Source organism: Passer montanus, unplaced genomic scaffold (assembly GCF_014805655.1).
Source record: "Passer montanus isolate IOZ18808 unplaced genomic scaffold, ASM1480565v1 scaffold60, whole genome shotgun sequence".
NCBI lineage: Eukaryota > Metazoa > Chordata > Aves > Passeriformes > Passeridae > Passer > Passer montanus.
Genome location: NW_024371038.1, coordinates 1,168,270 through 1,191,478, shown reverse-complemented (window position 1 = coordinate 1,191,478; position 23,209 = coordinate 1,168,270). Strand labels below are relative to the sequence as shown.

The following is a 23,209-nucleotide window of genomic DNA, read 5'->3' as shown; positions in this document are numbered from 1 at the left end:
AGCATGAAGGGACTCATCCTGGCCCTGGTGTTCGCCCTCGTGGGTAAGTTGAAGCTTTACCTTCACTGCTGAGCTGTGACAGCCACTGTGATCCTGAGCAAATTGCATCTCCTTGGGGCTTTTCAGGGATATTTACAGCTTCATTTGCTGAAGCCCTTTTATAGATTCAGCTGTAAACTGTTAGATTTCTGTGCTAAGCTCAGCAGTAGGAGAAAAGCCAGCAAGCAGCAGCTAGTGAGCAGGGCTGGCATGGGCTTGGTGTCCTGGGGGTGTGTGGTGAGCCCCATTACTGGTGGTTTGCCAACCATTAGCACACTGACTTGATGAATAATATATTAAAGGATCTACAGAAATGGGTTTTTTTCATGACCACTTTTCTTTCCTTCCTCACAGAGGGCCAGAAGCAGGACCTAGGTAAGTGGCTCCCCTGCCAGGCAGCAGCTCCCTTGCTGCCTTTCCTTACAGCCTTGCCTTGCCCACTGCTTGCACCTGCATTTGGCAGTGGCAGCTGCCACTGGTTAAGTAACATGACAACAGTCATAGTCAAGGAAGTGTTTCTGTTTTATTTTTTTCCTAACAGAGCCTGTTTTTCACATGGGCAAGACCTACCTGTACAGCTATGAGAGCATCATTATGCACAGGCTCCCTGACAGAAGCCTGGCCACGGCAGGGCTGAGGCTGGCCAGCAAGGTGGAGATCAGCCGTGTGTCTCACACTGAGCACCTTGTGCAGGTAAGTCACCACGCCACAGGAACCCTCCCACCCACTGATATCATGCAGCTAAATATGCTTCCTTCATGCCTTCAGGCTGGCAGGAAAAGTGACAAAAAGATGCAGAGCTACAAAAGCCATGGGCCCTACCCACTGGTGAGATGACCCTCCAAGCCCCAGCAGTTTCCCTCAGGCAGTGATGATTCCCCAGCAAGGACAGACGTGTGGACACGGGCACTGAGCTCTGCACCCTGTACACCAGGGCATGATGGGGAGAGCTGAGGGCACTGCTGAAGGGTCTGCAGCTGCATCCAGAATGCTTTGGTTACTGGCAGGGCCCTACAGAGAGCACCACAGGCTTACTCACAGCCTGCTCCTCTGCAGGAAGGAGCTGGAGCTGCTCCAGCTCTGCTGCCATCAGTGTCTGAGCCCCCCTGACTAAAGCTACCTTAGGTTCACCTCCATACAAAAATATGGGTGGAAGCTGATTTAAAGAAACCTTAACATAATTTTAAGGACATAAATTATGTCCTTAACATAATTTTACTAAGGCAACACTAAGCTTGAGTATGAACATGAGTATTCTAGAATGAAATATCCATGTTTTTCAACCTGGTCCATTGCCTAAAAAAAGCTCAGCACTGGAATTCAAATATCACATGAGAAAGACACAAATGTCTCCATTATCCCCCCTTTGATATTCTTCACACAGGCATTAATTCATATGTGAAGAATTCTAATGGTAATGTTTGTGTTTATCACGATATCAGATCTAGAAGCACTGTTACTCATCAAAAAGATTAAACCAAACAGCTTAAAACACTTGCATGGCATGAAAGACCACAGACTAGAGATTGAGAAGACAGCACGTGGAGAAAAAGCTGTAAGAGCTGCCCTTAGCACTCACCTAGGAGTTTTCTCAGTCTGGAATCCTGCACATATATTAGTGAAACAGAGTGAAGGAATACCTATTGTCAAACTTTCCACACTGCTGCGATTGCAGCCTCTGTGTAACCTCACTGGAGATGCTACAATGTTAGCAGTTGCAGACAAGAACCTTGAGTAGGATTTAATTTTTAGAAAATGTGAAAAAGGCAAACCACCCTTGCAGCTTCGATTATAAATGCCTAAAATAAAACAGAGCACTGAACCCACACCTTTTCCCTCTATGCAGGAACATGCACGAGGGTGGGAGGTGTGTGTGTAAGGGACTGGATGGGTCTGTGCATGCAGGCACACACTTCCCACTAGGTAGCAGTCAAGGACTTGTGCACAAGCTTTACAGCCTGAGGAGCTCACAGGGATTTCAGCCGCTTCCAAAGGTGTGAGCTCCTGCGGTCACTCTGCTCCCCCATCAGCTGTGCCCTGGCTTTGGTGCTGGGGACGTGCTGGACCTGGAGCAGCAGCCAGAATTGTCCCTGTGTGTTCAGGCTTGGGCAATAATGGCTTGGCTGCCCTGCAGACTGAAAAGAGATCTTACTTGTCATCTGTGGGAAAGGAGTGAGTATCCTGTCTGTACTGAATGTTGGTAGCTGGTGTTTCACTCAGCCTACAATCTTCATCAGACTTGCTGAAGTTTTGAATTCTGTTCACATAATCTTATTTTTCTGGCAGAAAACCTTCATGGAAGTTTGCATTTTCAAGGATGCTTCCTAGGCCGAGCACAGGACTCTTGAGTTGGAAACTGTTTCCTGCAGTGCTTGATGAGTGTGTTTCACTCAGCCTACAATCTTCATCAGACTTGCTGAAGTTTTGAATTCTGTTCACATAATCTTATTTTTCTGGCAGAAAACCTTCATGGAAGTTTGCATTTTCAAGGATGCTTCCTAGGCCAAGCACAGGACTCTGAGTTGGAAACTGTTTCCTGCAGTGTTTGATGAGTGATTTTTGTCTTGCCATGGATAAGAAGTGTCCAGTTTCTGTATTATAGCACGATTTCAATCTGATGGTGAACAGTATGATTGTTTTCCTGTTTTTGTTCACAGATTCGATCACCAAAGCTGGAGGAGCACAATGGCTTCGTTGACTTCTTCACTCCATCTTCAAAGCTCTCAGAAACCATTGCTGCATGTCTCAACCAGCCCTTGAAGTTTGAGTACACCGAAGGAAGGGTTGGAACTATTTTTGCCCCTGAGGACTGTCCTGTTCTGTGCACTAACCTCGTGAGAGGGGTTCTGAACCTGCTGCAGATAACCATCAAAAAGACACAAAATGTGTATGAGATACAGGAGGTATGTTTTTCCATTCTGATTTTACTTTTATTCTCATTTTACCATTAAATAGTAAGTTATACTTCCCAGACCTTTTCTTTGACCTTTTTATTGCTGTTTCAAGTGGACATTCACCATGTTTAACCCATACTTGCAGGCTGGGATTGAAGGCATCTGCCAAACCAGATACGTTATCCAGGATGACAGCGAGAATAAACGTGCCACCATTTCCAAGAGCAAGGACCTGGAGGACTGCCAGGATAAGGCAGTGAGGAGCCTGGGGGTGGCATACGTCCGGCCCTGCCCCACCTGTGCCCTGGTACGAGCGGCCGCTGCCCTGCTTGCCCTGATGCTCGTGGGGCTTTGGCTCCTCTGGGCTGGCCAGCTCATTCCTGTTTCTGAGCGGGTCTCTTTGTACTTCTAGAAAGCCAGAAACATTAAGGGCACGGAGACATTCACCTACCAGATCAAGTATGATGACAGCGGGGCATCGTTGACGTCCGCTATGTCGGACCAGCTGTACGAGATCTCTCCTTTCAATGAACCCAACGGGGCAGCAGTTGTGGAGGCAAGGTAGGCACTGTGCATGTCCTTACATTGTCATAGCCAGGAGGAGATGCCTAAAACTGGTTATATATTTACTGTTGATTTGTGAGATAACAAGAAGCATCTGGCCTGTGGCTGCCAAGGGCCAAAACACTGTACGGCCCTTGGGATGCTCAGCCCAGGATGCTCAGGGTGTTTCAGGTGGCCTGTGCCCTGCTGTTCAGGCCACCCAAAATATCTGTCCAACCTCTCAGAGACTTTAACAAGCTCTCACAAAGGCTTTTGCAGTCATATGGCTTTTCCAGATAATCCTGAGCCATGGATGAACAGAGAAGTGCACCTCCATTTGCAGCCCCGCTGGGTAGCCCCCAGCCTGCTCCATGCACAGAGTGCTTACTGTCTACTGATGCATTTCCCTCTTTCCCTTGAAGACAAGAGCTGTCCTTGGTTGGCACTAAAAGACCTCCTCTCAGTGCACCGACATCTCAGCTGCAAAAACAGGGGAGTCTTCGTTATCATTTCTCGGGAGAGCTACTCCAGATGCCAATTCCTCTAATAAGGATAAATAATCCAGATTTACAGGTATTAGAGGCTTACTTTCACCCACTTCCACTATTTATAAGGTTAACAGGTGATCACACAATTACTTTACACGTGGCTCCTTCCAACTGTCTGTTTTTCCTGCAGTTAACAGAGACGCTGCGGCAATTGGTTCAGAATAACGAGAGAGGAGACACCAAAGAAGCTTCAGCCAAGTTCTTACAAATGGTGCAGCTTTTTCGTGTAGCAACCCTTGATCAAATCGAGTCTTTGTGGCTGCGCTTTGTCAATGAACTCTCCTACAGGTAACTGTGGCCTTCAGCCAGGGTTTCTGCTCAGAGGCACACTGGGCAGTGAGGATAATGAGTCCTCCTTTTCCTGGCAGGCCCTGGTTCCTGAGCACCATCTGTGCTGCTGGAGCTACTGACACGTTCAGATTCCTGAAGCAAAAAATCCATGACAGGAAGTTGAACATCTGGGAAGCAGCACTGACTCTCCCTCTCGCCTTCCATTTTGTTACACCAAACAAAAAAACCCTGGAAATTGCCTCTGTGAGTATAGATCATTTATCCTTTTGTTTTCCCTCTCATTCCTTTTTAAAAGTGAATTCATAGGATTATAAGTGAAAGATACAACATATTTCTATCTAAATTTGTAACATGCAAGGTATTAACAAAAATGGGAAATGCTTCAGAAAATGTTCCCAAACACTTATTGCCAAAAGTTTGTAATTATATTTTATATTAAACCCCACAAACTATAAGAAAACTGCTGTTGATTCTTTTTGCCAAATTGGAAGCTAAAAAAAAAAAAAAGACAAACTCAAGAAAATAATATATAATCAATATCTAAAGAGCATACAGCATAACTAGGGCAAATCTACTTAATTTTCTTGTAGCTGAATGTCTAGTATTTGACTTAATTCCTGAAATTATTTAGAAAAAGCAAAATCAATTTTACCTATTTCTCAAATGCATTTATTGATAAATACAGCTCTAATTACTAGAAACAGTAAAAAATTATACTTCTCCCTTCTGCAGAGTTTTCTGACCTGTCCCGAAATCCAGAAAGTACCGATGCATAGGATAATTGTCTACCTAGGATATGGTAGCATGGTGAATAAATACTGTGCTCAGGCTTTACTATGTCCAAATGAACTTCTTCAGGTATGACTCTCATTTCTTACTCATAAAAGATGAAAAAAATTTAAAAGTGCTTTTAATTTAGCTCTCACAATGCTGGCAATTAGGTAACTCACTATTTGCCTGCCTCACTCAGAGATGCAAAGACAGAATGAATGAAACAGAATGAAACACTGAGCTGATGCCTTTGAAAGATCAGGCTGTAACAGTTCAGAATGTCAAATGTAGTGCTAGAAACCCATTGGGATTATGGAACCTTTAACCAGCCTGAAACTGAGTTAAGTTGTGACAAAACTTGGATTAAAGCAAAATAATTATGATTCTATGATTCTACTTTGACATTAGGTAAAGTGTACTTGAAAAGACAGTAAAGTGTGAATATAAGCAAAGCTCTAGGTATGTCATAGGTTAGGGCTTCCAAGGAAGCCTTGCTACACAATTGCATTTCACTGTCAGAAATATTCAAGACATTGTCCTTGGACTGTGCAGCCCCAGCTCCTTGCTCAGCAGCACCACAGCACTGAGAAGGTGTTTGACATGTGTTTAAATCTTCCCCCAAAAAAAAGAGAAATAAAGCCAGGCCACCAGAATGGTAATTCTGCTTCTCAGAACAGCAAAACTGTTCAAGTAAACTTGAAATTATTGTAGGAAGTGAAAAATGCAAGTGCAATTTGGCAGGGCTGGCAGAGGCAGCCCTGGGAACGACAGAGCTTGGCATCAGCTCAGCACTGCCTTTGGATTTGCAAGACTCTTTGTGCAGGCACCCACCTGGGATTGTCCCCTACCCTCAAGTTCAGGCACAATTCAAAATCGGCTACAGCACTGTGCAAGGAGAAAACCAAGTTTATTTGTATGGTCTGTGTTTAGCATCTTGATAATGATAGTGAGATTTTTCCTGGGAGAAAAGTCTGAAGAGCTCAGTTCTGGGATTTGCAGCAGTAATTAGCAGTTTATCTTGCTATGGCAATGCACATTTTTATGTACTACTACAAGATCATTACTTGGTGAGATTAACAGTGTCTGCTCCATTTTCAGCCACTCCACGACCTTGCTACTGAAGCCACCAGCAAAGGTGATGCCAAAGACATGTCCTTGGCCCTGAAAGCCATGGGCAATGCAGGAGAGCCAGCCAGTATCAAACGCATCCTGAAGTTTTTGCCAACGTTTTCCTCAGCTGCAGCTTCATTACCAAACAGAATTCATGCTGATGCTGTGTTGGCCTTCAGGAAAATTGCAAGAAAAGACCCTGCAAAAGTAACTGCAATTATTATTTAAACAAATGTCTTAAAGGGTATGGATTGGGTTTGCTTATTGATTCAGGAATAACAAAGCCATCAGGTAATGTTAGCAACTCTGGACAGGTTTCTCAGTTACTAGTTTTCCTCTTTCCCATGCTGCAAACTCCTGACATCATCCCATCCTTGCTGATATCCTGGGAAAGAGTGCTTTAGTCACTGTAATGCTCAGCCTAATGGCTGTTTCTCCCTGTTCACTGTGCACCCAGCAATATCCTTATTTTCAGTGACAGCTCCCTTGCCCACATCTCTTGTTTAGGGTTCTGTTCTCCATCCACTGCACAGCACACATGCACTGTTCTGGAAGCACTGCTCACTAGGAAGTTATGGGCTGCTCAGAGGTTCTCTCTTCCTCCTGCAGGTGAGGGAGCTGACCCTCCAGGTCTTCATGGACAGCAAGCTGGCTCCCAATGTCCGAATGGTGGCTTGTGTTGTTCTCTTCGAAACCAAGCCTGCCCTTCCAACAGTAACAGCTCTGGCCACCTCACTGCTGACAGAGCCCAGCCTGCAAGTAGCCAGCTTTGCATATTCACACATGAAGACTTTGGCAGCAAGCAGGATCCCACAGCTCTATAAACTGTAAGTAGAGGGAAAAGTACATTTTTAGTAGAAAATCAAGATTTTTTTTTTCCTTGCAGTTTTCTAAGAATTTGGTCACAGTCGACTCTCTTCATATGATTGTAATTCTATTACTCAGATCTACTGCTTGCAACATTGCCATTAAACTCCTGGGCCCCAGACTTGACAGGCTGAGCTACCGCTACAGCAAGGTCATTCAGATCAGCGACTATTCCTGTGAGTACCAGCTGCCCTGTGCACTTCCTCAGCTTAGGCAGCCAAATGCCTCTATTGTGTTATGTGATTTTCATCTAAAATCCAGTCATGAACTGTGAGTTTAGTGCACTCTTGAAATAGAAAAAGCAGAAGAACCTTCTAACATGCAAAATTCCCTGAGACTCCTCCAAATCCAAATCTCTGGTATCTGCTGGGGGAAGTGGTGCTTGCACATGGATTTAGGCCTCTTCTTCAGTCCCTGGGGTTGTGTTGACTCTGCCCTAGAATAATAAGGTCCTCCTTGTGAGATTGCAAGCTTGAGGACTTGTGGGACTGAACCCTGACAGAACCCCTTGTGATCTACTATAGCACGTAGCTGAGGTGTCTTATGTGCACCAGACAGCTTGGAGACCCTAATTTCTGCTGCTCTTTATTCCTGTGACAGTTCCATATCAGGCTGGTGCCATTTGGAGGGTCTATCTAATGAACAGTCCCAGCACCATATTTCCGTCTGACATAATCACAAAAGTAAGAGGCTATTATGCAAACACTGCAATGGATATCATCGAGGTAAGTATTGCACTAAGGCAGCCAGCTTTTGGACTGTGATGTAGTGTTTAATTCCATTTCTGGCTGTGAGGGCGGACGTGGAAGGGAAAATTTAGATAATGATTATGATTTTACTTAGGCTTCTTCTTTTATTTGGGCTTCTTGACACATACATTCATCAATGAACACATCCAGTATAGGCATATAAGTCTAGGAGTGGAGGAAAGCTTATGCAGCAGAACATCCCTCTGCCCACCTAAAGTCACGTGGGATCCAGGGTATTTTGCATAAATACAGGGAAATTAAATTTCAGCCAGCAGTACAGCCAGGGCAGCACAAAGCTCCATGTAACAGCATGCAGGAATTCACACAGCTTCTTGAGCAAGCTTTGCAGCCTGGGCTGAGTTCTGCCCTACCCTAAAATTATCCCTGCTGACTAATTTAAGGCTGGCTGGCTCAGCACGTCCTCAGCATGTGCAGCCATAGCCTGCAGCCATCCACCACGTAGACATGTCCTTATAATGCAATGGCTTCATGAAACAAGTACTTTTTGTGGCCTCTGTGAGTAAATCCCAGGCACAAGAGTTTTCCTGATCTCTCTTGTCCTTGGGCTGTGCTGCCTGACTCTTTCCTACAGGTGGCTTTCCGGTCACAAGGCCTAACCAAGCTTTTGAGGAAGCAGAACATTCCCTTTGCTGAGTATGACACGTACAAGACCCTGAAGGAGCTGGGTAAATCGGTACGTCTGGGCACCTTTCTGACCTGTCTGCATCAGCCAGCTCCTGACAGCACCAGGGTTGCATCACCCACCCACTGAGCCATCCCTTTGATGTTTCTGGAAGAAAGGAGTCCATCATCCTGTTCAGTCACGGAAAGCTGTACTTACATTGTACTTACTCTCTCAACAGGTGCCACCTTTTCACTCAACATGTGTCAGCTCTTAATGTATAGTAAAAAAGATGAGGTTGCTGCTGGGAGCCAAAATGTTTTAAAGTGTATGTTAGAACACACTAAGTGGTTGTTCTTCTCTTTTAAAATGATAATTGAATAAGGTTTTTCCTTCATGAGTCCTTGGGTGTCACCTACTACTTACAGCAGCAGAAATTACCAAACCCTTACCTCATCCTTACATGGGGAAACTCTCTCTGAAATCAGCTATGCAATACAAGAAAGGCCACATTGACTCAGACCTGTAATATGTCTACTGGGTTTTTGGCTAAGGAACCACAGTTCTCATCCTTCAGATGGGATCTACTCTTTGTTGATACATTGCTCCACTTTAAGTGATGTTTTCTGCTTCTTCCCTTTCTCCCCATGTCTCCTAAAAACCACAGCTTCTGGGATGGAAAGAACTGCCACCTGAAGACCCCCTGATATCTGCTTACATCAAAGTACTGGGTCAAGAGATTGCCTTTGTTGACATTGACAAAGATGTCATTCAACAGATGATGACGGTACTGACAAGGCTGTTGACTTTTTGTCTGCAATTCTGAATAATTCCCCTTCCGTGTCTCCTCTCACCTAACCTATTTCTCTGTTTCCAGAGTCTAACTGGTTCATCAGACTGGCAGCCAGTGGTGAAAAAAGTGGTGGAGGAGGTGCAGAGAGGCGTTTCAGGGAGCTGGACCCTGCCGGTGCTGGTGGGTGAGATGCGGCACATCGTCCCCACCATCGTGGGCCTGCCGCTGGAGCTGGGGCTGTGCGGGGCCGCCGTGGCCCAGGCCGCGGCCGACGGTGAGCTGGGGCAGCCAAAAGGAGCAGCTTCCCCATGGTGACCGGGGGTCCAATCCCTCTGCTGACACGAAACCCTTCTGTAATCTTGGAAAATACCCCAGTAATGCTGAAATGCCCCTTAGTGGTCTGCTCCCTCCAAAGGGTTTGAGAAGTAATTAGGATACTTCACCTGAGACATGTTTGTATAATTCTGGTTTGGTATTAGCAACCTTTAAATAACCATGGAAAGTATTTCAAAATGTAAAAGCGCTGTTCTTGCCTTAACTACTATGCTTATTGAAAGTATTTTATCACCAGAATTTATTGTTTCTCTGTTCATATAATTTCTATCTGTCTTTTTCAGTGGATGTAAAGGTGTCGCCACCAGAGTCTGAGGAGTTTAAACCCTCACAGTTGTGGGAAGCCAAGATGGATATTTATGCTGACATCAGGCCAAAGTAAAAATTATATATATATTCACATGCACACACAAGCATTTATAGTTATAGTAATAGTTGTTATAGTTATATTGTTTTATATTTATAATTATAGTTACAGTTATATTTATAGTTATATTTATATGTGACATAGATATGTGGTGGCATGTAGCTATACAGGGATCTTACTTGTCCCAGATTTTGGAAAAATGTGCTAGTCTAGAGCAGAAAAGTTGTGAGAAAGCATCACAATCCCCTGATGCTTTACAACCCTGCAATGTGCATAGTATCCCACAGGATACTGTGCTGTTCTGCTCACATTTGTACCTGTCCAATGACTAAAGATACTAAGACGTGAAAATATGTTATCTTACATATTTTACATATTGCAAGGTTTTTTACAATTTCAGCACAGAATAGCGTCATCACCTGGCATAAGCCAGAAGGATTTCAGTGGGCAAAGGGAAATGCTTCTGGATCTGCAAAAGCAATAGCACTTAAAATGATAATTGTAACAATGATGATGATGATAATAATAATAGTAGTGATAATATTATAAAAATAGGCAGAATCTGAAGCTACGAGATTCTGGAGTTAGCTTTTCCTTAAGCAATGACAATGACAATACCAGTGACAATGCAGTCAGAAGGTCCACGTTAGCTTTGTTCTTCAGACAAATCACATTTTCCAGTGGCATCTTGGCTTTTTTCTTATCCTGTTGTGATAAATCTCTTCATCCATCAGTAGTGGGTCTTACAATAAAGAGAACAGCATGAAAATGTACTTTTGCATTTCAAGGTTAAATTTTTGCATATTAATATATAATTATGCCTGGTTTTATTTCCACCTTTTCAGAGCATATTTTCATGTGATTGCAATGATGGGGATTAATACACAGTACTTTCAGAGTGGTTATGAATATCATGCAGAGTTCAGTGCCAACACTACAATGAAATTTGATGCCAGGATAAATATGGAAGAAAAAAATTTGAAGATTGAAAGCCTTCCCTGCTATGAAGAGGCTGAGATCGCAGCTGTGAGGTACAAAAGAGCTTTTTTAATTTTGCTTGCTCTGTGTTACTGATTTTGAGTTCCCTGTTATAAAACCACAAGTATACAACTACTTGTTAAGGTCTGCCATACCTCAGCAGCCACATAAAGCTTAGTACAGTCTTTTTTGCACCAGCAAAGATGGGTAGAGTGAAATCAGAAGGCGTTACTTGTGTGCCATTTATCACCTCCACAGGAGTGAAATTTATGCTATTTCAAGGAACATGGAAGAAGTAGATTCTGAAAAGAAATCCCAGATTTTCCCCAAAGGAGAAATACCAAGAACCTCTGACAAGCAACTGCAGTCAGCAGAAGGATCTTCAAAACCTGGTAGCTGGAAGGTAAGGAAGCCTCCTGCCACCTGTACTGCAGGCAGGCAGAGAGCAGAGAGCTCCTCAGAAGGGCTGGGCACCCCTGACATGAGAGCTGGCCAACCAGATCACAAACACAGGAATGGTGAAATTCAGCAGGGGCCTGGTATTTCCCAAACCAAGCCTAAAACCCAATGGGTTCATGACATGATCCTTCACAGTCCACTCACTTTCTTCACTGCATGCAGCAGGGCTGCTTTGACAGCATGTCTTCCTATTTCTTTACTGTCATGGGAAGGTGTCTGAAATTCACATCCTTTGTACAATAACTCTTTTTTTTTTTTCCTTTTTTCCTGAATCAGACTAATGTGAAAAATACGGTTCTTGGGCAGGGCAGATTTTTATTCCTGAATCCTGAGATAACCCTGAGTGGATTGCAGGAGCACATTCTGTCATGTGCTCTTCAGCTCCTGAGGCTGGCGTGGGAAGGCTACGCTGCCTTGCAGCAGGAGGGCCAGAAGCCTGAAATGGATGCAGAGGCACTGCCCCTGCAAAGAGCCCTGCAGGTTCTGATTGGGAGGTGTCTTTGTGAAGCACTGCCTCAGCAAAGCTGGGCAGGAGAGCTGTCCTCTTCCACAGGGTATTTTGCAGGAAACCCCACTGCTTTCAGTGCCTGCATCTCTAATTCTAAGCATTGCTTCCTTCTTCAAGCAGGACTGTCATCATTCTCTTCATTAACTGGAGGAATTATTTTAAGACTGGGACAATTTTCTTTTTTATGGAAAACGACTTTATCTGCTTTATTTTTTGTTTAATGCAGCAAAGCAGCGTACCTAATGCGATATCCAAAGGATACCGGCGACGTTCAGAAGAGCCACATCACAACAATGCAAGGAGAAGATTTTACACAAGCAGGTTCTGTAAAAAATTGGAAGTTTTGGGATGTTCTACTTGTCTCAGCCTTAAATCACAACATTCTTTAAGAAATACCTATCTGCACACATTATTTGGAGAATTTGAAGCCAAAATAATTTTAAAGCCAGGTACAATCATAATAACACGTTTTTCTGTCAATCACTGTAAATAATGCTCAAGCAGCACAACCCTGGAATGCTTTTGCCTTTAGTTCGTGCAGATGCTGATATTGACAAAATACAGCTGGAGGTTCAAGCAGGATCCAAAGCAGCTTCAAAAATAATTGAGGTATCAAGCTCAGGATCAAAGGAAGAGGGAGAGGCAGCTCCGCACGAGGACATTCGAGCTAAACTGAAGAAGGTTCTAGGCATTGAAGAGGTGCTCACGGTAAGAGTCTTTGACCATCAGAAAGGGAAATATTTCCTATAATGAGGCCAAGGGTTTCCATTGCGGAAAACTGGCATGGCAAAGCAAGGAACTGGGCTGGGAGGAATTCTGTTTCCTTGGAAGCCTGTGGCGAGCATCTTGTCTGACAGCCAGGGAAATGTTACAGAACAAGCTATAAATTCATAATGCTTTCAACTGTTTTTGGAGGCTGCAAATAAAACACGGCGCCGCACGAAAAGGATTAACCGAGAGTACAAGACTGAAGACACAGGCCTCTGGGCAGTGTCCGGCTTATCCCACCTCTCCAGCTCATCCTCCTCTTCTGCTGCTTCCTCTGCCATCAGCAGAGAGCTTGGAGATCACCACAGGAAAGATGAGATAAGGCAGTCTTGGAAGGAGCTTTACAGCAGGAGCAGCAGTGGGAGCTCTGCTAGCAGCAAAGCCTGCAGCAGCAGCCAAGAGGACAACTCTGGGGACTGGCACTGTCGTGGGAACAGTGAATATTCCAACCAACAGGTAATTCACTCTGGCTGGACTTTTTATATTTCTTATGGTGATTCCTTTGTACATCAGAAAATTGCACTCACAGTCCACAGTCCAAAGAAAGAGGAACCCTGGTTCTCCGAAACATTTCAAATCAGAATTTTCACTGTAAAATTTCAGAATTTTTCACTGTAAAATATTTAAAAAATTTGATTTTGCGCTTTTTTCCTCATACTCAGAACTGAAATTTTTAATGCATTTGTCAAAAGTTTCTTTATTTTCTCTTGGGTCTTACATACTATCTATTTTCACAGGCAAACTCACCTGTTTACCACCTTTTGTTTAAGCCAGCGGATGAACAGGTACATTTATTGCACATAGTGGGAACAGCATGTACAACTAGTCTTGCTGTCTTTGCTGCAATTAGATCCTGGTTCTCTGGGAGTTAAAATATGATAAATTAATTCTGCAACAGCTTCCAGTGGTAGGCACCTGCTTCAAGGTGATTCTTTGTTTTTTGCAGGGCACAGGAGGGGAAATCCTGAACATCAGCAGCAGCTCTTCCTCAGCTAGTGATGAAGATTTCTCTAGAGCCATGTCTCAGGTGAATGTCTTAATTTGCAAGAAACCCAAACATTTACTTTGCATTTCCAGTTTTTGTATGTTTATAACAGATAGGAAAATAAAAGTGATTTAGCATATTAGGTATATAGAAAGAAATGGAATTGTTTCTTATTTTATGAAGGTGAGCACATTGGATAATCATTGAATGTAATTTAATATTCATTTAATACAGGCTACATTTTCAAATGAAACTGGAATGTATTGCTGTATATGTTGAAATTTGCATTGCTCAGTAAATAATTCACTATAAAAATCAGAACACTTTAGAAGTGCTGAGCTGTTGGACCAGAAACTGGTTTCAGGGATGTTTTCATTGAGTATCTTTCTGTAAAAGTTTAGGAGTTGACTCTGACACTCATTTATTCAGTAGGTCCTCACTGCAGAGTCCTTCAGTTCTTGTTAGCAGGACCACAACAGGCCTTTGAAAAACCCTTGAGTTTGCAGCAAGGCTCCAACTCTGACAGCAATCCAGGAGTTTATCCAGGAGTGTCTGCATGGTACCTAATTCATGGTACCTGGTCCTTCTATTAGAACTGAGGGAATCTGGAGCAGATTTTAACCAAGAAAAATGTCACACATTTCAGGCAATGACCTACATGCCTACAAAATAATAACCCTTACTTTGCTGAGGCATGCCTTGTGCAGCAGCAGCTCCCAGCTGTTAATGCAAGTAGCTTGTGGAAAGAAGGCAGGCTGATCAATCTTCTCCCCATCATTTCCACGCAGACCAAATTCACCTCTCTTGTCCATCTTTTCACTATGTTGCTACTTCCCGGAACTCTTTCTCAGCCACAGCCTTGTTCTTTCCCCATTTCCCACTGCCAGCTGTCTCACCCAATCCTTTTGTGTGTCTGTGTCACTCGGACCTGGCAGCACAGGGAGGACCTGCTGCCCCACAGCAAACTCCACTTGCAGCTGTCCCTGGCCAGGTGGGGACTCTGCCCACAGCTCAGGTAGGACATTTTGGCAGGCAGGTGCTGCTGCTGGGCACAAGGGTCCCACACTGAACAGGGCCAAGTGCTGCTCCTTGTGCAAGTTCCACACTTTGGACTGTCCTAACAGATCCCCCTGTAATACAAATTATCATGGTTTTAAACAGGTGGTCAAGCTAGTTTTATCAAAAAAGACTGTTAGTTTAACTGCAGTTTGGTAAGAGAGCAGGGCTGAGCTGGGTAGTATTGGTTCTTTATCCAGTACCATACTTTTTTGTTTCATTGAAATTAGTTTACAAAAAAAATCACAACACAGCCTTTCTTGCATTGGTCATGCCAGTGGTTTTACTGTGGTGATTCTAATGACTTTATGTCTTTGGTCTCTATTTCCTCTCTACTTACCGAAGCCTGAATTCCTGGGAGACAGCAAGCTACCAATACTGGCTGCAGTTCTTCGTGCCTTCCACAGAAACAAGAAGCCAACAGGATTTCAGCTTGTCCTGTACACTGATACACAGCCCAAGAGGTGGAGAATACAGATGTTTGGTTCAAGCATCACAGGACCAAGCAGATGGAAACTCTGTGCTGATGCTTCAATGATAAATTACCGAAAAGTATCAGTAAGTTTCAAATATCAATCGGCCCAAATATAAATTAAACATAATGATCTTACTATGTTTAATGTATACATTTATTTATTTCCATTTACTAGGGTTTTCTTAAATGGGGTAAAGATTGCCAGGAGTACGACATTGCTACTCATATTGCAACAGGGCAATTTGCTGCTTTTCCAGCTATGCAGATGAAGCTGGAGTGGCTAAAAGTGCCTTCAATAATCCGAACAACTGCAAGATGGTGAGATTTCATTTTAGTTTTTGAAAAATATATGTCAGTGCTCCAAAGAATTGCAGGTTCAGTTCTGCAATTTCCAAGCTGGAAAAAATCCCCTCAATCAGTAGGAATTTATAAAATCAGATTATATATGTTTGCTTTCTCTGTATTCATTCCCTCAAAGCATACTGTATTTTTGTAAGCAAGAAAACCACTTGGGATGATGGGACTCACCTAATCTATTGCAGACTTGTAATTTAAAGTGCCTGAATTAGGAGATTGGTCTTGTCATGCTTCCTGATTCATGGAGGCTCAGAGCAGAAGCCTGTCTGTGAGTCTCTCAAGAAATCAGTCTCTTACTTAATTTCCTAATGCAGGCAATTGCCTCTGGCTTCTAAAGCAGGTGATACAAATACTTCCCATAAAGCTTATGCACATTAAATAACAAATATTTTATGACATTTAATGTAAGAAAACTGTACATTCTGAATTCAGTTCACGTGTGTCACCTTTTTAATGAAATATCCGTTGCATTCATTGTATCCCTCCATGCATTTGCCTGCAATAACATATAGATCCACATTGAAGCCTATTTTTTTGGCATAGTGCTACTAAATACAGTCATGTACAGCAACTCAGTTAACTAAATACATGTACAACACCAATTTTCATATTAAAGGCATACAGGTGATTTGATTAAAAGTTTCCTGAGGAAGGTAACTTTTTACATTAGATTGAATTACCTAAAGCTGTTATTTGGTCTTATTAATGGAGATGAAATTATCCAATTGACTATCCTGGAGCAAAGCCACAGAACTTACCTTTTTTTTTTTTTTTTTTTTTTTAATAAAGGAATATTATCTATATTTCTCTATTTGAGCCCCAAGCTTGTTTGGAAACTCATTCATAGAGATCCCTCCATCAGCTTCTTGACAGCCATAGTGGGCAAAGGATCCTTGCCTAAAGTTACCACTGCAAGACTGACATATTAATGTGAAATACTAATTTAGTACTTTTAGCATGTTAGTATTTGGCAGCTTATGTAATTGATGCCTATATTTAAGTTTGAATGTGTTTAAAACAAATTTGCCACACTTTTCTTCTCATATTACTCTCTCATCCAGCCTCTTGAGATCTTTAACACCAATTGAAAAATAAATTTGTTGCCTCTGCTTCAATATACAACATCATGTATCAGCAAACCCTGATGCAAAAAATGCCCTGATGCTCACACAGAATGCATATTACTTTATGGGGGTATTTTAGTGTGAAAAAAAATATATAATTTATTTCAAATACAGTTCATTTTTATCACTTACTTCATTTTTTTTCCAGGTTTTACTCATTTCTTCCAGGAGCTGCCTATTTGCTTGGGTTTTCTCAAAGGCAACAGCTTGGTGCCTCTCACCAGGCAACTTTGGTTCTGGCTTTGACATCCCCAAGAACCTGTGATGTTGTCTTTAGGTTGCCAGAGGTAACAATTTCCACCATCTTTTATCCTGAAGCAGTCAATACCTAGGAAATTGATGATTAAGGGTTTTTTAACCTGCTGATTTAAAAAAAAAACCAAACAAAACTATAAAGAAGCTGCTTTCAGAAGGCATTATATTAATGCAGCTGGTTTTACTCTGAATATACCTTAAAACATATTTGTCTTTCTCATGTAGCATACAAGCATATGAAGTAAGAAACTGGTTAGAAAACAATCATCATGATTGATAGCAAGTTAAAAATAACTTATTAAAAAGCCCACTCCTCCCAACATCTTTAGAAAGATGACAGGTTTTCCTGTGTTCTGGAAAAGACAGTAAAACCAGGCTGTTAAGACAGCCAAACAGCAGCACTTGATGCATAGGGAGAATGAAGGTGTGTATCTCAGGTGAGCAAACTGTTCAGCCTGACAAAAAACATGATATACAGCTACCCAAAAAGCTGCAAATTGGTGCTTATCCAAATTCATTTCTAGCACTGCTGTTCCACAGGTTGCAGATGTGTCACACTGTAGAACTATTTCATGCTGTAGACAGAGAACTTGATTTCTTTTTCACTCTGACCAAAATCCAGATGCTAATTTAGATTTCAGTCAGCACAGTTCTCTTAGAAAATTAGAGGAAAATGCTACCTTATCTCTATACTGTACTTTGCATTTCCATTTATGTTTGTTTCCTGCCTGCTTTGCAGCTCACAATTTACGACACGGCCATCAGTCTCCCCCTGCCAGTCCCTTCCCATCCGCGCACACCCGTCTCAGCATTTCCATCCTCTGACTGGAAGGACTTTTCCCAAGCAACACTTTCACTCATTGAAAGTCTTAAAGGTCAGCAAGTAACTATCTGCATAGGCATTGATTGACTTTGTAAATTTTACAAACATAATTTACATTTCTGATGTAATTATTTTTTTTTACTTATTTATTCACTTAAAAATCAGTTGGACGTCAGATAGAAACAAAGTATCTCTATGAAAATCTGTGAGGCTGCAAAGATTTAAAGAAATGGAGACATACTATGAAGATTAAATATTCAGTTCCATGCCAAATAATATTTTCAAATACATCTGTTCCCAAATGCATCCATTTCAGCTTCAGTGCAAAAATTGTGAAGAAAATACAATACAAAATTTGTGAGAGGAGCATCTAAGTGACCTGTGATTTGGGGTGCTCTGCTTGATTAACACTGTTATGTTGAAGCTGAAAAAGCTCCAAAAATGTACTCATTAATTTCAAATCCTGCACTTTGTGCACTTTGAGTTTCAAGGGATTATTGTTTGATTAATGCTGTATTAACAGCTAATCACATTATACTTACTTAGGGTAAGGTTTAAAATGAAAGGCTTTATGTAATCCTGCAATAAGGAGTCACATTTTGCTTGGAATCAGTGGGATAATATCATACCATGCATATTTATAAGGTGTCCTTGTCCATAGCAAGGGGATTGGAATTGGATGATCTTTAAGTTTCCTTCTAACCTGAGCCATCCTATGGTATTTCTTAAGTAAACACCAAAACTTATCTATATTAACTACAATTGTTGCAAAATAATTTCTAATCAGAGCTGGTAGAATTTCCAACAAAATGCCATTACAATGAAAAAGAGAAAAGTGTAATGTGGTATTCTTTCCTTCCCAGCTTCTAACTATTTCTAATCCTGGTTATGACTCCATAAAAGTATCTGCATTTCAGTAAACTTGCTCTAGTGGTAATGGTATGCGAACTGTTATCAACCCTTGTGAAATTCTTTTGACTACAACAAAGTTAGAAAAGCCAAAATTCCACAAACTGAGAGGTGGACCAGCACCATCTGTGAGCACAATTCATCTCACACAATGCCTGGATCACGGGGATGTTGTCCTGCTGCCTGGGGACTGGCAAAGTTTTACTTTCAAATTACTACAAATCTAAAATTTCGTCTGACAGAATTAATTCATTTCTACATCGAAACATGCAAAACCAGAAGATTTTTTTTCTTTTAATTATTAAACTAAAATAAAATATCTGTCATATAAATTACCAAATGCTTACTTTTTACCGGGTTTTTTTTTTTCAGGTCGTTGTACAGTTTTCCAAAATAAGATCACAACCTTCAATGGTGTTGAATTTAACTATTCAATGCCTGCAAAGTGCTACCATGTCTTGCTGCAGGACTGTAGTCCAGAGCTTAAATTCCTGGTGACGGTGAAAAGGCTTGAAGAGTCTGCTGACCTTACAACAATAAACGTCAAAGTCGCTGACCAGTAAGTAATTGAAAACTTCATAAAAAATAGATGCCAAGCTGAAAATGCTATAAATGAAGATCAAATTGGTAGGGCAGACTGGCACTAATATTAGACTCATGCAGAAAGTACTGATGTCAATGAAAAGATATCTAGGAGTGTCACTGAGGTTTGGGACTTTGTCTTTTAAAAGTGCTTCTGAAACATATCTGAGGTTCACAGTAACCTCAAGACTTTACTGCCCCAAATTCTTCATTAATTTGTTAGAATTTAACCATCTCATTTCAGTACTTAGTGATTAGGCAGACACATAAACTACAAATCCAGAAGGGGCTATTGTAATCATTAGTCTGGCCTTCTACACTAGGCTAATAATTATAACAAATTAGAATCCACACTCATTACAGCAGGGTTGTTGAGAAGTGGACATAGCTAATTACTTATCCCAGATTAGAGGCACTCTCTTAGGACATAATGTTCTAATCTATTTGAAATTTAAGACACATTTTGTTTCAGCCTGGAGCAATCACCCCAAAATTGTATGGGATTATGCATACTAAAATCATTGTAGTGAGTGCTCAAAGCACATAAATAGACTTTGATCTGTAAGGTCTCATTACAAGTAATTATTTATTTCTGAAAAACATGTGCCTAACTGTGCCATAGTGTTAGAGAAACAGAGGGAATCTAGTATTCCCTGCACCTGTTTTGTGGAAGAACACAAGGATGCTTGTTTTATAGACTGGATCTTTTGTGATAAAGACATCTCTCATCACTGAATCATTCCTGATTGTTTCGTACAATTGTATGGATGTGCTTTTGATCGGCTTGAGTTTCATATTTCTTCTATTAGAGCAAACACTGCTCTGAAGAAAATACTACAATACACAGACTGTTCAGGCTGTAAGAGAACTGCCCTAGGGAACCCAACCTTCCTTTGAAGTGTAAAGCACGTTCAATTTACGTGAAGGTAATAGCAATTAGGTTGTTCTGCAGCAAGGCTCCTGTAGCCTGGTGTCTTCCTGCCTGAGCTGTGGCCACGAGCAGCCGCCCAGAGTGCAGCCAGGGGAAGGTGCACTGGGAGCATCCTGCTGGCACACTGTCCTGGGCCCCTCAGCCTTCCCCTCAAGGGCAGAAGGTGATTCATGCCAGGATGATATGAGCATCCTGCAGTGATGCTTCTGCCAGAACAGGAAATTATAAGCTGAGTAGGGCAAAGGAGAAGCATTTGTTTACACTGATTTCCTTTATTTAAAGTGAGATTGACATGTATGTTTCTGATGGATTCATCCAGTTGAAGATTAATGGTGCCCCACCCCCAGATGATCTTCCATACTCATCTAAATATGGTAAGAGACTCATCTTTAGATTTGTTTAATCTTTCCTGATATTTTGAAGAAGGAGAGGACATGATCCTGCAGACACCTCACAAGATAAAAGATTATCCTAATTTGAGAAAGAGTTGGGAGATTTTAACGTACTTCCATGCAAGACTTTCTTGTGGGTGGCAAGAAAGATGAGCAAAGAAAGAGATGCTGATCCTGTGCATCTTTGCACAGACTAAAAATGCAGGGTTGTGGTATGTTTTGCTGATTCCAGAGACCCACAGAACATGAATTTAGATTACTCCTGTCACAGCCACCCCTGTGAGTGGCTTCAGCTTTTCCCAGGGCAGGAAGCAGCAGTCTTTTTACTTCCCACCATCTCTCTTGAGATTCTTAGAGTGTGCATTTATGTACCCAAGAACTTAACAAATGGTTCAGGGTGGACCCTAAAACAACTTCATTTTAGAAAAGATCACATTTTTCTTTTCTGTTGCAGCTACAAGCATGCTGATCAACAGTGAAAAGAAAAGACTGACACTAAAAGCCCCAGATTATGGCATAGATAAAATATACTATGACGGGCATAGAATTGAGGTAATTTTTAAGTTACTTTCAGTGGGTTTAGTTTTAGAAGAAAAGCATTTACATGCAACTTTTCTGTATTTCCACAAAGATTCAAGTTGCTTTCTGGATGGCTGGAAAAACATGTGGCATTTGTGGAAAATATGACGCTGAGATAGAAAGAGAATATCAAACACCCAGTGGATATTTAGCTAAAGATGCTGTGAGCTTTGGTCACTCTTGGATCATCTCAGAAGACCCCTGTACTGGAGGTACTAAGATTCCAACATATTTTAATATAATTGCCTTCAACTAAATAATCAATCACATGAATACAGTCATCTCATTTTTTCCTATTTTTGTAATTAGTGGCCACAGACTAAAGGGGAAGACCCCTGTACTGGAGGTACTAAGATTCCAATATATTTTAATATAATTGCCTTCTATATATTAATAGCTGGTTTATATTAATTGTAGTACAGTCATCTCATTTTTTCCTATTTTTATAATTAGTGGCCACAGACTAAAACAAGGAAAAAAAAATCTGTTTTTCCCAAATTTGGTAGTTCACTGCAAGTTCTAGTTTTGTTGGGTTTTTATATCAACATCTTGCATTGTGCAGTTACCTGGAGTTTGTGTGTTCAACTTAAAACTCCCTACATTGATAACTTACTATGAAAAGGAGGAAGTTTGACTGTTGACAAAAGTAATTTTATGTCATCTTTAATAGTTTCATTCTTTATTTTCATTCTGTTATTTGCAGGCTTTTAGTTCAGATTTTAAAAATCATATCTAGCCCTGACTATCAAACTAGAGGGCATTTGAGGTGGGGAAAACTTGTATTAATTTCCTGAAGATTAACACAATCTAAAACTCCAGCCTGGGAATGACTAATCATTCTTGCCATCCAGGTCCTACATAAAAACATGAATGTGTTGGTTACATTAGGGTGTACTACACGTTTTGTGTGGAACACAGCCCTCTGGGCATGTGTTGGCCTTTCTATGATGTTTTAATAGATCAAGCTGCCCTGGGGAGGCTGGATCATAGTCTTAAGGACTAAGTTACTCAGCCACGGCAAGGCAGGTGTGATGCTGCCCACAGTACAGAAGAGAATATATAGATGCCTAGGAGCCACTGCTGCCACAAAATGAAGTGCTTTCTTAGTGTAAGTAAAGTTGAGTGTCAGCTGACCAAGGATTTCATATGTATCCTTTTGGATTTGGACATCAGTATCCCACCTAGATCCCATTTCCGTCCTTGCAACTGTGCGCCACATGCCTCGTTTTCTCACACCCTGAGCCTTTGACAAAAAATTGATTCACTTCAACCAGATTAGCTTCATCTAGCTATGTGACACCGTCCATCCATTGGTCTTAGTGTTTGCCAACTCTATGAATTAAGTCCAGAAAGCTATTTATGTAAACTCTGCGCATGCTTTAAGAGAGTTCGTGTTTTGTAGCTTGTAAGCTGCAGCGCCAAGTTGTCCAAAGTGAGAAGCCAATTTCCTTTGAGAAGACAGCAGCCAAATGCTTCTCCGTGGAGCCAGTCCTTCGCTGTGTGAAAGGCTGTTCAGCAACGCAGACTGTTCCTGTGTCTGTGGGCTTCCACTGCGTTCCAGCCGGTGAGTCTGGTGACCCTGTGCACAGCACGGTGTGTGACTGGGGTTCTGGGAAGGGCCGAGAGGTGCTCCGCACTACCACAGGAGCGCCCCGATGTACAACCAACCCCGCTCTCCTTTCTCCTTCAGACTCCGCTCTCAGCCTGGACGGGCAGCCTAGGCTGGACCAGAAACCCGAGGACGTCGTGAGCTCCGTGCCCGCTCACACAGCGTGCTCCTGCCAGCAGCAGGCGTGCCCGGCCTGAGCCCCGCTCCGCCTCGGCTCCGCCCGGCCGCCCGCGGGCCCGGCTGCCTCGGGCGGCGGGATGAGCCCCGTCCCCTCCGGGAGGCCGCTCTGCTCTGCCTCTTCTCCTGGGGTCCTGGAAACAGCCCGGGCACCGGTCCCCGGGGCGACCTTTCAATAAACAGCTGCTCTGTGAACGCGTCCGCCCGAGCTCATTTGTCCCTGCGCTGGGCGCGGCTCCGCCCGGGCCCGCCCCGGGGCCTTGGCTGCGCGGCCGGGCCGGCACCGGCGGCCATGGCGCGGTTATGGGGCGGGTG

At 42.4% G+C, this 23,209-nt stretch overlaps 1 protein-coding gene across 1 annotated transcript; it reads left to right on the top strand.

Moving 5' to 3' along the window:
* Nucleotides 1–23,207, top strand: LOC120510869 (vitellogenin-2-like). The gene is made up of 35 exons (XM_039727183.1): nt 1–43; nt 394–414; nt 581–732; nt 2,697–2,942; nt 3,079–3,240; nt 3,346–3,494; nt 3,899–4,049; nt 4,155–4,312; nt 4,393–4,558; nt 5,048–5,173; nt 6,185–6,403; nt 6,806–7,023; nt 7,142–7,239; nt 7,664–7,788; nt 8,405–8,506; nt 9,102–9,221; nt 9,312–9,501; nt 9,845–9,938; nt 10,773–10,958; nt 11,164–11,308; nt 12,099–12,321; nt 12,405–12,580; nt 12,788–13,096; nt 13,378–13,425; nt 13,587–13,667; nt 15,027–15,239; nt 15,332–15,474; nt 16,786–16,924; nt 17,632–17,767; nt 18,997–19,183; nt 20,420–20,511; nt 20,984–21,081; nt 21,161–21,320; nt 22,511–22,672; nt 22,799–23,207. Exons 1-35 carry the CDS (start codon nt 4–6, stop codon nt 22,912–22,914), a joined length of 5,151 nt encoding a protein of 1,716 aa, XP_039583117.1. The 5' UTR covers nt 1–3; the 3' UTR covers nt 22,915–23,207.
* Nucleotides 23,208–23,209: the final 2 nt, after the last annotated feature.

Bases quoted from the DNA above. Each gene is read 5' to 3' on its own strand.
- LOC120510869 (XM_039727183.1), top strand. From the start codon at position 4: ATGAAGGGACTCATCCTGGCCCTGGTGTTCGCCCTCGTGG. The intron at 44-393 runs GTAAGTTGAAGC...CCTTCCTCACAG, and splicing joins CCTGGTGTTCGCCCTCGTGG to AGGGCCAGAAGCAGGACCTA. The intron at 12,322-12,404 runs GTACAATCATAA...TTTTGCCTTTAG, and splicing joins CAAAATAATTTTAAAGCCAG to TTCGTGCAGATGCTGATATT.